This window comes from Stegodyphus dumicola, chromosome 1 (genome assembly GCF_044657685.1).
Source record: "Stegodyphus dumicola isolate Sdum_Otavi_A_Nest chromosome 1, ASM4465768v1".
NCBI classification, from domain to species: domain Eukaryota; kingdom Metazoa; phylum Arthropoda; class Arachnida; order Araneae; family Eresidae; genus Stegodyphus; species Stegodyphus dumicola.
In genome coordinates this window covers 146,768,232-146,784,523 of record NC_140768.1, presented here as the reverse complement: position 1 = coordinate 146,784,523, position 16,292 = coordinate 146,768,232, and the positions used below count along the sequence as shown (strand labels likewise).

The following is a 16,292-nucleotide window of genomic DNA, read 5'->3' as shown; positions in this document are numbered from 1 at the left end:
AGTTAAGATGTACCCTCCGGAGAGAGAGAACATTTCTAAGAATGCTGTGCAAAAGAACCAACAAGACAATTCTTCCTCTGGCTACTCACAGAGACGTCTTCATAGACAGAGGGAAAACTGTAACAAATGAATATCGTTGCAACCTGCTCTACGAACGATATAAAGAAAAATACTCAATTCAACGCACGCGAGCTGCAGAAGTGAAATGTGATTGTTTGAACTCACGCTCTGAACTTTTAAAAACTGTTTTATGTTATACCACTTTTTTTAGTTTTATCGTTTTCCTGTATGTTGTTGTTAGGTGTCAATAAAGCATCATTTAAAATTATCTCTTAATTATTTAATTAATTAAGTGATTCTTTTAAGGATTAATACAAGCTTACTTAACTGTAAAACTATTGCATTTAATAGAAATAATATACAATGTACTCAAAAGCTCCCCTAAAAGTAAAAATGAGTCTATCTTTGCAAAAATGGCAGGATGACATGCAATGAACTACAGCCAAGTGTATCAATTATTTGTGTACTAATCGTGTAATGTGTATTAATATCTGACTAGTTCTGATCAGGCAGATTTAATTTGCACAAAGCCTGTATATGCGAGTGTTTCAAATGTATGTTATGATTAAATCTGCACATGCTGATTACGCTATGAATCGTTTGAGATTGTCTGAGCATTTTGAAGGTTTAAAGCTGGAAGACACTTGATCACAGATGATGAGAGTTTGCCGATGTTCAAGTCAAAATCATGCAAATGCTGTGTACAAGTGTTGGTGAGATCTAACCACCAAATAATGATAGAAATGATAGTCGTTAAACATTAGTGTAGGACCTGTTTTCGCAATCATGGCAAAGAATTCGAAAGGAAAAAAAGAAACTTTATATGCTCTTCGTGATGCACTCTCCTGAACAAAACGAACACTGAATTCCCTCCTGCAATCATTTGATTGTTGTGGTCAATCAGGATCCAATTATTTTGCAAAACATTATCACCAGAGATGAGACTTGGGTTTCTCGAGTACAATCTGGAAACAAAACGTCAAAGAGATGGGAAGACTATGTAGATGAATAATATAAAATGTGAGTATATCCTTTGCATAATATGGTTGGGTGCAATCAGTCTTGGAATGTTTTTAATACACTGTGTACATCAAATATGCGTTAATCAGATGGGTACGTTATTATTATAGCTTTCAGTTAACAGTCATTCAAGTTAAGCTTTTCAAAAGTCAAAAGGCACACATGCATTTTATTCAGCACAGGCTCAGTATGACTAATCACTCTTTGCTTTTAAATAATAGCGTGTTCATTAATATTATTGTATACTGAATATTTGCTAATAAAATAATTTGTCCATCAAATATTTCCAAAATAAAAATAATACTTGTAATTAAATATTTCCAAATGCATAAAAAGCTATGAATAAACAAGGTTAAATGCAGTAATGGATAGACTTGATTAAGAAAAGACAGAGGTTCTGAAATTGGTAGAGAATCTTATTATACAGACAGAGGTTCTGAAACTGGCATCTTACAACATTAGAAAAAAAAAAAAATTTTTTTTTTTGCACAAATATAGACAAGACTGCTAAAACAAAGGCACAAAACTGCCACCCCCAAATTTTTTTTCATTACAATTTTCAAATGTTATCTTTTTTAAAAGTACATTGCATAAAAATAGCATACATTTAAAAATATACCTTAAAAACACCATTAACTTTTCATATAATATTTTAGCTAAAAGTATTCATTTTACACTGTAAACTTTTATATACCATATTGTAAACTTGTTTTTAATGCTGTATAACATATTTTAATATGAATATGTTAAAAAATCATTATCTTTAACACATTAAATATACAACTGGAAACAAAAGCTGAAAAGTAAAATTTAGTAACTTGTTTTCATAGCCTTGTCTGTTGAAAATCATTCAACAAAATCTCAGCTATGATAGAAAATTCCTTAAATTTTGATTGCACTTTAAACTAATTTAAATACAATTATCAAATTTAAGAAAAAAAAAAGATTTCAAATTCAGCTCACTTTTATCATAATGCAGTTAGTTGTGTTTAATTTTAACTAAGACAAATAACTGCATTATGATAAATGTTTCCTATATTTCAGTTTTAATTGAATTAAGCTATCAAAATGAAGCAATCTGTATATACTAGGAGTAAACACAATCTCATTATTAAAATTTCAAAATTAAAACTTAAAGTATTTTTTGAAATCTAATTAAAAAATAATATACAATTTATATTGATATGATAAAAATTTTAGATACAGCATGAGATCAAAAGTACACAAACACATTCTCATGTTGATTTTCCTCCCACATAAGTAAAAAATTAATACAATGCAGGGTTATTTCTTGCAATGATAAGAGTTATTACTATTATTAGAAGCTATTCACGGTATACCAAGGCTTCAGCTGGATTCAATACCATTTTTGTAGAAAAGCAATGGTAAATTTTATTGCCAAAGTGGGGCAACACACCAGGCTAACATCCAATATTTCAATTTATCCTTAAAGAAATGAAGTCAAGGCCCAGGCAGGCCAATCTAATTCTTCAACACACCAGTTCTGTATGGCATATGGTCTATGAATGGGAACATGATCATATTGAAATATGAATGGTGTTGCATCAAAACCATTGCCATGATGTGGACAGCACAGAATTGTCGTTCATAGCTTCTCTCACACAAACTAGGGTATTAAGTCAAACATGGAAACATCTTTAAACATTAAGATTCCATAAGCAGACTTTACAATACCATCAAGTGCACACTATTCACTTGGCCGATTCCCAGATAGTGTACATTAAAATTAGATTATCGAATAGTCATGAGATATTTCAATTTATAGCATTTTTTTATAACAGCTTTAACTCCAGTGTCACTGAAATGACCCTAAATAGTGTTTAGCACTAGTATATAATAGCCATCAAAATCAACTTCAAGTTCGGAGCTATCAGCAAATTATCATTGTATTAGTATAACCAGAAGTATATTGGGATTCGGAACAAATGTTTTCTCAGTTCTATTTAACAACCTCTTCTCCACTTTCTGATTTCTCTCGAACAGATGATAAGGTCAGTTAAGTTGCAGATGCATAATTGTAGCTCCCGCACATTTCTACTTCATTATGACATCATTCACAATAAAATGGGAATGCACTGTAAACATTTCATGAATAGATTTTCCTATATCCAGTTACTTCATGGCAAAATTGTTCAGATCCCCGTTTCCTACTAATTTTGCAAAAAATGTAATACACATTTGATAAAAATTGTGAAAATTTGGTTGTTACTTGCTCAGTGAACTAGAGGCTAAGTAAATCGATCACTTTGATTGCCTGTGAAATGGAATCCTCTAAAAAGAGGTCTGGAAGGTAGCAAACATAGCAAACTTACTATTTTTTTTTTCACCAATTTACTATTTTCTATACCATACTCCAACATCAGTGGCAGAATCTGATATTTTATGTTTGGTTAATCATATGGTACCGCTGGAACAAGGCGGATTGAGTCTCCCTCGAATAGTTCACCTTATGTTTGGTGGGTGTCAGGATTTTGATCAAACTCATTGTATCATAATTTCACAAACAAACTTTGAAGTGAGGTATAAAACATTGATATGAACCATATTCACATAGGAAAACAGAACCAGGAATAAAATGATGGTGTGCTACATCAGTGCTACCGATTGATACATGGAGTTTCCTCATTAAGGCTTGTGACTACACTAATGCTGTTGTACATTTTCATCATTTGAAAACAATGTATGTTTTTCACCATCTATCCTTTCCCAGTCATGTTTTCCTGTATGATTATGGCTCATATAAATGTTCTCTATCATCCCCCAAAGTTTGTTTATGGAGATTGTTCACAACAAATAAATAAATTGATATGTAATACAATTAATCAAAAATATGAGTGCAGCCAGCAAGTAATCAACAATATAAGTGAGTATGATTTTTAAATTATGTGCAACCAAAAGCAAGTTAAGATCACACTCTGAAATACATGAAACAAGTTTTTTCTCCTCAGTAAAATAATACATTGGCATTACACCAAAACCACAAATCCACAAATCTGCAAAATTCTGTTTTGTGAAAAATGTGAACTTCTGATAGGTATTTGGATTTCAGAAATACTGAATTATGATTCCTTTTTAATAATTCTTTTACACACCTCTCTCTCTCTCTCTCTTTTTTTTTTTTTTTTGCATGCAATAAAACATGCAGAAAACAGTGCAGAAAATACAGATTTATGGATTTGATTTCATGTCAACAAAAAAAAAAAAAAAAAAAAAAAAAAAAAAAAATCAATGAAAATAGCACAAATGCTAAGTATATACCTTCCTTTTTAGTCAAATTAGCTGATGCAAGCCTTTTCACTCCAGACTTTCCTTTGGCTACATTTTCCAAAAAATCCAACTTTTTTGCCATAATATACGAGGGCCATCCAGGAAGTAGATTACGTTTCCGTCTGTGTCCGCTAGGGGCGGGGCTAGTGCGGCCATCTTGGGGTCAGAGCGTTGCGCAGCTCAGTCTGCATCTAGCCGTGCTAGTGAGAGGTTCGTGCTGTGCTCCGTTCAGATACTGTGACGGTTTGAAATGTCTGCGTTAATTGAAAATCCCGCGAGCTGCGAGGTGCGCTCAGTAATAAGGTTTCTGACTGCAAAAAACTGTAAACCGATAGAAATCTATCGGCAGCTTCGTGAAGTGTATGGGGACAACATTATCACTGAAGGTGGAGTGCGTCAGTGAGTCATAAGATTTCAAAATGGCCGAACCAATGTTCACGACGAAGATCGAAGTGGGAGACCCAGCATAGTGACCGCCGAACTTCTCGAAAAAGTCGATGCTAAAGTCCGTGAAAATCGAAATTTCACAATAACGGAACTTTCTTTGAGTTTTCCACAAATTTCGCGAAGTTTGTTGCACGAAATCATCAGCGAAAAGCTTGGTTACCACAAGTTTTGTGCAAGATGGAAGGCAAGAAGAGGTAACGAAGTGGTTGAAGGCGCAGGCGGCCGAATTTTTCGACGAAGGAATTTCCAAGCTCGTACATCGCTACGATAAATGCCTTAATTTGTATGGTGACTATGTAGAAAAGTAGTATTTGAGTGTGGCTTTCATCTGTATATAATAAAATTTGTTTCCTATACTTTGTTTATTTTTTTATTCCAAAATGTAATCTACTTTCTGGATAGCCCTCGTATACAAATAAATGAACATATTTTTTTGGGGGGGGGAATTACAGATGCTTTAAGGCACTGGAGCAATTGAAGAATCCAATCAATTGGGAATACTATGTCTTTTTAAGGTTTTGCTATCAATCACTAAAAGAATAATCTTCACTATATACATCTAAATTTTCTACACTTTCACTGGTATCACTGGATTGCAGTCTTCTTACTTTTTCCCTTAATGGTGGAATAAAGTCACTATCATCAGAATGAATACTTGATCTCTCACACTCTTCAGATACATCCTTTTCTGAATCTATATCAAAATCAAATTCGTTATCACTGTCATCAAAAAATTAAAACTCATTTTTACTTCCATTAACAAAAAAAAGGGGGTAGCTTAAGTTAAGAAAATTTCATTTCTGATCTTTTCCTTTACATTTCTTCTCAGATTAAAATGAAATTCATTATCACTCCTATCTTTCAAAAAATTAATCTTTAATTTTCTTGTTTTATTCACTAATTCCCATTTAAATAAATACTAAACCTACTATCATTACTATCTTCAAAAAAAAAAAAAAAAAAAAAAAATTTTCCCCACATTTTTCTTCCATTTTATTCCTTCCTACACTCACCCAAACTAAGTTCAAAACTGTAAAACTTACCTTCAAGTTTGTACCTCTTATACTTACTGTAATTATGGTTATACCATTTAGATATATTTCCACCTCATGAAATAAATAAATAAATAAAAACTCACTATCACTGTTATTCTACCATAAAAGTTCCTCTCCATCCAGTATTTTAAATAGCATACATTTTCAGTTAGGAATAAGTAATTATGTAGTCATCAATTTGATAGGCATAAATATAAAATATAATTTTAAATTAAGGATAACAAGGTATAATTATAATAAAAACCCTTGAGAATGATGCACATACAAGCAGGAAAATTTAGATTTGCATTTAAAGAGATGCTACTGCACCATTGTCATACTAGTGATGAAAAAATGGGTAATGAAGACAGAAAGGAAAAAACAGGAAAATTTTTCTAGAAGTTGGCATCTCACTAATATTTGTAGCATTCCATCTTTAGCGCACAACTATTATTTTGGTGCCTTGGAGTATAATGGCAACCATTTTATTTGCCTTGGAAGAGTAGTTGGAGTGCAAAGGCTTGAAGAGCTATTTTAACAAAACAATAATTGATAATACAGTAAAACTCCAAATATTCAGACTAACTGTATTAAAATGAATTCAGATAACTGAGTGGTTTCCCCCCCCCCAAGTAAGCCAAATACTTATTTACTGAGCAAATGTTACTTTTCATTTATACTAGTATTCAAAATTAGTTACAAACATATTTTTTTGCCACAATATAGTTATCGCACTTATTAAAAAAATGTTGTGCACAATTTGGGAAATGGTTAAATGTACTGTAAACAACTAGTGGTGTTCAAAAGATTAAATGGAAACATTTTTTAAGGACTCAGAAAAGACACCAATTTGAAAATCAAAACATGAAAGTGACAAGTTTTCAAATCTGTGCAATTCTTCTATAGAATTAAGTTTCTTACATGAAAACTTAGAAGACTGACAGATTTTGATTAAAATTAGTTATTACAATCATTTAAATGACGTAAGTTAGAGAGCTGTGAGTAGTCCTCAGGATGGCCAGTCCCAAGTAGAGATCATTAATGGTTGCGATGTTTCAAATGATGATGTGCTATTATATTATGGCGTGAAAAGGTACTGAGTCCAAACTAGGGGTACCATCATTATAAAGGCAGGCCAAAGCCATCCTTGAGCCATGATACCTGCAATGAATCAATATATGAAATGAAATGCATGATGCCACAGAGGATGGCTAGAAGCTCTCTTATGATCTCAACATCTTACCTGGAACAAAAATTTTCACGCAAATTTTATCGACATGCCTATCACAGTAGACCGTACATGCCCCGCGATTAACAGTATGTGCTCCTTTCAACAGATCATAGAAGAAAGCACATCTTTTGTGGAGCCAGGTATACCATTCTTGAATACAGCAAAATTGGGGTCATGTCCTCTTCAGTGATGAGCGAGATTCAGTACATAGGGGATTCTTGATAGGTCTTCATCTGGAGACAGCTTAAAGCCCACTATGAAGCAACCAAGAGCAAAGAAAAATTAACTGTTTAGGCAGAAGTAGAATCCTTGTATGGGGAAATATCAAGCTGGATGATGTAAATCACTGCCTGTCTTTGAGGTGCGACTGTGACCACAAAACATTATAGGGGTGAAATTCTTCAACTTTAGGTAGAATCCAAGGAACTGTTGGGAAGAGTCTAGAAAGCTGCTAATTTTTATAGATGCTAATATACAGTCACATATAACTTGGTTGATGACTTTCCAGAAGAAGTGATTATTTGCATCACCAGTGAAGTTGCTGGATGTAATCCTTATGCGGCATGTATGGAAAGCTCTAAAAAAAGGCACTGCATGCTATCAACACCATCCCAGGTAATAAATCCTCACTTTTGGAAGAATGAAATTTGCTACCCCAATAATGCAGCAGAAGGAATCTTAATAGTCTCAACAGGTTTCAAACCCATGCCTCCAGCTCCAAATATCATTTTGCATTCAAATTCAGATTAGTTCTTAATGGATAGCCATTAACAGATTATTAAACATTTCACATGCCATTCAAGAGTCCAACAAACAGCACTGGCAACCATTTGTTTCTTTAGATCCTTCCACCATGAGGCAAACATAATTACAGGGTTCGTACACATTTCTGCACACAGAAATTAAGTACTTTTAAGGACTTTTAAGGACCATTAATGAAAAAATTAAGGACCTATGAGCAAATGGGAACTGAATAAATTCAATTAAAAATACTATTTTATGCCTGAATTTCACTTTTGTAATACCATACTAAAAATACAATAGATCCCTGGGTAGTATGCATTATTACTAAACATGAATTAATTAACATAATGATTAATTAACATAACGCAAGCATAGCGTCTACAATAATAAGTTTGAGAATAAAATAAACTTTATACAATTTATCAAGTAGGATTAAATATTTTACACTTACATTACATAGTTGGATAAATTTCGAAAGAAGATGACATTTACTTACGTTTTACTAATAGTTAGCTTTATGTGGATTTTTTTATGTCTCATTTTGTTACATACTTAGTCAGTCTAGAAGTTTAGTAAATAGCAGGTAGATTTTATGTCAAACGGTATAGGTTAAAATGAGAAATAAGATCATAATCAGCATGATTCATAACAAAAGACTGAATGTTGTCACCACTGTTGCTTGTCTAGAGAGAGACCTGCTCATTAGAACAAACCTGAAAGGTCTCATGTAGACACAGTTGGCAAGTGTTGAAACTTAGTCAGGCTCTGTTTGATGCAGTTAGTGTCATAGATTTGTGTAGAGTTCCAAGGGATTGTAGCCCAGTTAATATACTTTAAAGTTCCAATAAGCGATTAAAGTAACAGAGATGACAAGTTGTTTTGTGTTATTTTTAAGTTTCACTTGATGCAAAGAATAAGTTTTACTTGAATTTTTAAATTTATGTGTTTTATCTTGTGACCATAGTAAGTGTTAGTGAAAGGCAATAACTCGCTTTAATATGTAGAGATATCTTTTAAGGGTAAGCAGTTAGTTATAAATAATTAAATTAGGTAATTAGATAACTTTAGTCATTATGGAATTACATGGCCACTATTAAATTTTATTTTTTAACAATATTTGTTAAAAAAAGCCTATTAAAATTAAAATCTAATAAAATTTCACAGTTTAAAATACATGTAATTTATGACATTGATTCTTAAATGATATTAGGATACACATTAAAAGCTACAAAACATTTATGTTTTATAACAACACTCAACAAAATATTTATCTTTCATTTTAATTTGAAGCCTTTCCAAACATTTTGGCTAGTTTATATTGATTTCCTTCTCTTTAATCATCTTTTCTAACAATTAGAGAGTTGTCTCAATATGCAAACCAATGCTCTCGTTAGTTTCTGTGTGCTTATCTCCTAACTTATCAACATCTCCACAAGGTACCTATGAGGGTTTACTTGATCTGGTCAAAGTTAAATAGTCCCAAATCCCCGAATGAATCATAAACTGAAAGGCTGGAATTATAAACAATTGGGTAAGTTACATAATAATACCTTTGAGGAGTAATTTTCTTTATGTATTCAGTTTCTTTCTTCAACACGGTTCCTTTTCATTTTAGAATTTTTGGATCTAATTATTTCTGTTATTCTAAAAAACACTAAATGCATTTAGAATGTATAGAAAAAGTGGCTAATTCTATTTCTTTAATAATATGAACATTCAGAAGAAATATGAAATATATATGGTAAAGCACAGTTACAAAGCTGGTGTGGCAGAATTTTTAGAATTTAGTGACACATCGAACAACAAAATCTAGAAATAGCAAAACGTTTAGAATTTAGGATCCACAGAGATTGCATCAGGTGGGAAAATGCCTAGTGCCAGCTCTGTGTATGCTGCATTAAGGCATATTAGATGAATCTTTTAAATTGTAAGTTTTCAATTTCCTTATTAATAAAAAAATCTTTTTCTATAATGCCTGCCCAGTGATAAGATTAGAAGCATTTTTGATGCTTGTGTCTAGTGAAAGGTAGAGAAAATAAAGGGAAGATAAACATGTTAAGAAAAAGATTGATTCTAGTATCAGGAGTAAAATATTTAAATATTATGTTTTCATTGTTCTTTCCAGACGTCCTCTAAAAGGTAAGAAATTCATTGCAAACTTTCTGTAAAATACATCCATTACGTGTCGATATCATGGAGACATTTTTCATTTTGTCACATATTTCTCGAATCTTCTAGAATCGTAGGTCTATAAATCTTGACTTCAAACCCTTCTAAACTTTCCAAGCTGCAATGTCTAAAATACTAAAGAAAAATTATCCCTACCAATTCTGTAACAGCAAAAAGTCAGAAATATTTTGAAAAAAAGAAGGAGGGAAAAAGCGTAAAATTAATTTTATAGAGAAAAGTGATGCATATTCTGAGAATTTTGAATATTCCGAGACAATTGCATGGGGAAAACGCTTACTATGAAAAAATTAAAAAGAAGACATTTTTTTAATTGCATAGCTAATTTTGCTCTTGCTAAGTACCATTATTTTAATGAAATTTATCAATGTTATGATGCTTTAAAAAAAAACTGGTCGAAAAATTGTCAGATCTCGGAATTAAAAATTTTCTATAGAAACTGATCCTAAAATCGCAAAAATGTTGATAAGTCGCCAAATTTAGAGCTGTTTAATAAAAGAATTCACATCCCCAAAAGCTAAAAGTTGTTTAAGAGTTCTTTATTAGAAAAAAGGAATTTCAAAATGCTTATGTTTCACTTCTTGCTTAAAAACTCGAGTATCCCATCATTTTTATTAGAAATAGAAACAAATTATAACCCATGAACCCATTCAAAAGATAACCATATATGTCAGTGAATCGCCAAAAATATTCCTCCAAAATGCTAATTCACACTCAAAATGGCAGTCATAAAAACAGACAGAGATTTCAGATGATTAAAATTAAGGATCTTCTGCTGATTTTGGTCAAAATTAAGGACTTTTAAGGACCAAAAATCAATTCAAAAAAATTTAAGGACTTTTAAGGACTCTTAAGGACCGTACGAACCCTGTATTATATGCTGATCCAAACAACAGAAAATTAACATTTATTCGAATTAATTCAATAGCTTCCTTAATCAAAATTATATATTTAATGTAATACGAGGGTTGGGACAAAAGTCATGGCAACTATTTTTTTTTTTTTTTCTTCTTGTAGATATGTGAATGGATCACAAAACGTATATGTGTCGTGTGGAAGTTCTGCAGGCATAGTGTGTATGCAGAACAACAGATGGCTCTGTGGTAGCGGAAGTAAATCATGCAGCGCGCTTACATCAAAATAGCCATTCTCCGAGGGAGAAATGCGATGGAATGTCACAGTGAATTAGTAGAACCCTTGGGAATAATGTCCTACCATATCGTACAGTAGCACGGTGGGTAGGAAAGTTTCAGCAAGGACGTGTGTCAACCAGTGATGAGCAACGTTCGGAACGACCGGTAAGTGTGCGGACCGACTTGGCACGTGCCGTCATCGAGCACCTCATGGATGAAGACAGATGATGGACATTACTGGAGTTAGAGAGGGCAAGTGGCATCGAGAAACGCACCGTCCACAGGATATGGCATAATGAGCTAGCGTCAGAATCCTTGCCCAGTCAAATTTATGGTGATCGTCGCATATGGCGTCATGGGTGTCATTGTTTGCCACTTTGTTCCTCATGGCAGAACAAGGACCGCACAGTACTACAGGGACTTCCTGGTGATACAGGTATGACGTGGCGTTCGGGATAAACATTCGGATCTTGTGGACAGTGCAATAATTCTGTACGACAATGCAAGACCACATACAGCAGAGTTTGTATGGCAGCTACTCCGACGTTAGGGATGGGAAGACTTGGAGCACCCACCGTGCTCTCCTGACCTTTCACCCTGTGACTTTGATCTCATTCCCAAGATTAAGGAACCAATACGTGGTAGGCGGTTTGCAACACAAGAGGCCATTGCTAATACTGTGCGTGAACAGATGACCCGATTCCCACATGGTGCAGCAAATGCTGAGGCTGATGGTATTCAGCGCCTCCCACATCGTTGGCAGCATGTGGTGACAGCAAGGGACTACATAATGAGTCTTTAGGCCCAGGTTTGTCATGTCAACTTTATGTGTATTGTGTTATTATTCTTTTGCACAGTGAAGGCTATATTGTCCTGTATACTACCATAATAAATTCGTGTGTTACGATATTTCAGTGCTATTCATTGTCCACACATGTAAATAAGACCTTGTCCTTTCGTCTGTATAGGTCACATTTTTCAACCGGACTGGTATCTTCAAGGAAAAAAAAAATAGTTGCCATGACTTTTGTCCCAACCTACGTATTAATTCCCATTATATAAATTGATGAAAAAATAGACATACAAATTCACAATAAACTTAATTTTGATAAGCCTAGAGAAAAGAATAAGCTTTTTAGTTCATAAAAGTACTAGCAGATTTAATTTCAAATGGGTTAGAAAAAAGATAAAGATATCTTGACCAAAAAAATAAATTACAAGCTTTATTTTAATTGACCTAGAAAGAAAATAAATGGGTTATAAATTCACATATTTAACTTTAATTGGCCGAGAAAGAAAACAAGTGATCTGGGTTACAAATATGTTCGATTTTAATTGGCCTCAAAAGAAAAAAGGGATCTGAATATTAAATAATGTTTAACTGGATAAAAGTAAAAGACTTCTGTTTAATGTGCTATGAAAGTAAAGCATTCTAGATAACAAGAATTCCAGACAGCTACAGATCTGAATATCTGGAGTTCTAATGTAATTAGTAATCAGTTTTGCTTTAAAAGCACATTCAAAAGGTAAGGATGAAAAACATCACTACCTGAGGTACAGCACCATGTTCTTCTTGGGAAAATGCAAAGCCATCTACATAGGATAGTGGACAGAAAAGGGAGGAGCAAGGGAAAGAAAAGAAAGACAATTTATTTTATGTAAAGAAACATATAATCAAAAACAGTAACACATCGCAGAATTTCTTTGCAACAAGCATGGGAGAAACGACAACACAGTATTATAATGAGCACAAAATCATTTTATAACATATAACCAAACTTGCTTGTCACAAACATAGACATAATAAGGATGTGAAATAACAATAAGCACATAGCTATAATGATTCTAATTTATAAGGCATAGAAATGAGACTGTGGCAATGTGCTTATATGTTACATGATCTAATTGTTTGGGAACTTAACATACACAGATATAGCATTTTCTTATGAGGAAATTCTTGACCTTAAAGATGCCACAAGTCCTCTTAATTAATGGACTGTGCCAAAACAGCAACTCTGTTCAGAGCTCTTAGCAAACCGTCACCTGTCACGAGAATTCTAATTATGAATGCTTATTTGTGCAGTCCATTAATAAAAGCTCATAGCTCCTTAGTGGTAATAGTTTAAAATGCTAAAGCAAGTATATTTTCAAAATAATTTCCTTGTGGAATGAATGATGAGCATTTGCAAATATCACACAATTTACTCCTAATGCCTCCTTCAAATGTTACTTTTCATTTACTGACATAAACTGGGATCTCAACAAGTTTCGTTTCACTAGAGGAATAAAGTAAAAAATCATATAGGGCTAAACTGGACAAACACATGGTCTGTAAAAGCACCTTAGTAGCACTTCTAGCAAGAAATTTTACTATTATCTATGTCTGATGAGTCATTGTTCATTTCCCATCTCTCAACCTTTGAGATGGGTGAAGGAAGGCAGAATGGTAGGATGCATAATTTTTAACTATGCATTTCTATTGTTGCACATGGAACACAGTTTACATCACTTCAGAATAATTTCTTTCATATTTATAATTTTTATCTCATAATTCTGAATGGTAGCAGCAGATATTTCTGCTTATGTTAATACATTCTCAATAGAATACCGAAGGCAACAGGTGTATATTTTTGTTGATGTCAATACACTCATGCATGAAACTCAGGGGACAAGTTAAAGGCTCCAGTATACCATTAAATGCAAATACTGGAGACACCAGAGACTAATTAATTTGCTTGACAAATAATATCATTCTGTTATTCCACAATCAATTTGATTAAAATAAGAGAAAGTTTTTAAATTATCTTTAAATTTAAAATCTACTTCAACAAACTTTATTCGGAAGACTGTTTTGTTGCGTATCCTAATCGAGGTGTTCAATTGAAACAAAGTATATCAGCACATAAGGTCTTCCAAAATCAACTCTGAATAGAACTAAATTGGCTTAAGTTATACATATAACACAGGTAAAAACCCGTTGCATTTGAAACTAAAAGGGAAAACTTTGCAACCAAATTCAAGTGTAATATATCTTATCTGTCTTCTTTATGAAAGATTTCAAAATAGTCTGAATGACAATACTGCAAAGCAAGCATTTCATAATTATATATCATGCCATTAGGCTCTGTTAGCTCAAAAGTTCCTGCAGCTAACTGTCAAGTGATATCTACCTGACTCGAACAGTTAATCCCTGGTGCTGATTTGTGTGGGTTCTTGCTCACAGCATTCTGCCTTTTTTGTAATTTGTGACCACACAGAACTAAAAGGGTGAAAATAAGTTGTTTCCAAGTGGTTGAGATCATTAGTGTCCTATGAAAACCTTCAAAGATTATGTTTTGAGTAAATCACAAGAGCACAAGTAGTTTTCCAGACACAAAAGGTGATTTGTCAAAGTCATATAATTTAAAATGCATCAATGAGTAATCTTTTCAGTTTGTGGCAAGAATAATTCACTTGGCTAACTTCTTAATATAATATTTTCCTTTTCCTTCCATTATGCGTAGCAGGAAAAAAGGCACCTCATTCCTACCTTTTTAAATTGTGCACAAGCGGGGAAAAAAAGACACATCGTTCGTACTTTCAAAGAATTTTAGCAAAGTGTCTAAACCACATTTGATGTTTTATCGCTTTCAACAAATATGCCAAATTTCAAAATGCGCCAATACATAAATTCACGTATATCTTCGGAAATTTTGAATACTAAACTGTCATTTTTTGCATGTATACTTAGAAATACGTCACTTTAAGATGATGGTAAAAATTTCATAGGTTATATTTCAAAATATTTCTTGAAAAATATATAAAAATTATTTAAACCACACGAGGAATTGGAAGACATTCAACTCGCATACGGAATGGATGCAAAAAGTAATGGACGCGAAGCACGAAGACTGTATGAACAGTGGTTTCCACGTCATCCAACCTTTTCCAGTGTTGATCGAAGAATGCTAGAAACCGGTTCTATTGGCATCTCAAAAAGCAATGCAGGACGTTCGCAAAATGTACGAAGGCCAGAAATGAAAGAGCGAGTTGTCAACATTTTGAGTACTTTCTGTGAGTTTTTCTTTAAATAATAAACCTGATTGTGCAACTTTTGGTCTCATTCATTTGCTTTTCCAACACTGTTGCACGTTGAGGCTGGAATTCTAATATTCCTCTTTTCTGCTTCTCAGAATGGAATGAGATGGTAATTATTGCTCGTTTGGATGGGTACTATCACCCCCTTTAATTTGTAAAAAACAATTTAGAATCATCCTGTATATAAATCTAATACATATCGTTAAGTCGCGCTTTCGAGAAATGAAATTCGCAAGTTGAATTTCGGCCCAGTAGAATGGGAGATATAGAACTGTCCCCCCCTTTTTTTTTGTGCCGTGCACATATAAATTAAGTATGTATTACTTACATGATTACCAATATAGTTTTCAAATCTTTTATATAAATTATTAATATTTAAAACATAGTTAACCTCTCAAGTGACCAAACTAATATGTAGCGTCCCAAAATCCCAAAATACTGTCACGATGCCTACACAAATATGTATCTTGAAATGAATCCAGACAAGTGAGCTTACATATATATTGAAAGAAAAGCAGTCAAGGTATAAAGGGAGGGTTATTTTGGTATTATTACCACAAAACTTTGAGAATTTTATAGTTTTGTGTCCAAATCCTTGGATATTTGGAGGGCTAAGGAAATACGATAGTTAAGTTTAGGAATCATGTAAGTGATTTTGCTTCACCCATACGATGCCTAAATTGAAATTTTTTTTAACCCTTTTCCGATTATGTGATTTCAACCATATTTTCACAGTCTTCTGACACCAGCTTTTTTTTCTTTTTTTTTTTTCCAAAGCCTGAGTTTACCAATTTGAAATTGAACAAACCCCACTAATCTTCCGAAAGTCAGTTTTGGAGTTAATTTTTCACAACTGCTGGATCTAGAACCATAAAAATGTGTGAAAAAACTTTGTATGTCCTATATTTATTTCATATAGATAAAATAGGAAAAGAAGTATTGTTATGCATTAACTTACGTTGTAGTTCCATCTCCAAAGGAACTGCAGAAACATGGGAAGAGGGTCTTCTGAAAACATTTTTTAGTAACCTTGCAGTTTCTGTAAGCCTAAATCACAGTCAAAGAGAGTCA

The 16,292-nt window shown here is 33.1% G+C and overlaps 1 protein-coding gene across 1 annotated transcript in view; it reads right to left on the bottom strand.

Annotated features, from left to right (window-relative positions):
• Positions 1–16,292, bottom strand: part of ATP8A (ATPase phospholipid transporting 8A1) — a 242,488-nt gene that overhangs the window by 21,778 nt on the left and 204,418 nt on the right. Inside the window, exons 39-40 of the mRNA XM_085821693.1 lie at positions 16,180–16,268; positions 12,694–12,737 (exon numbers count right to left, since the gene is read on the bottom strand). Of these exons, the coding sequence (XP_085677819.1) occupies positions 12,694–12,737; positions 16,180–16,268 (133 nt within the window). The remainder of the gene's footprint in view (positions 1–12,693; positions 12,738–16,179; positions 16,269–16,292) is intronic.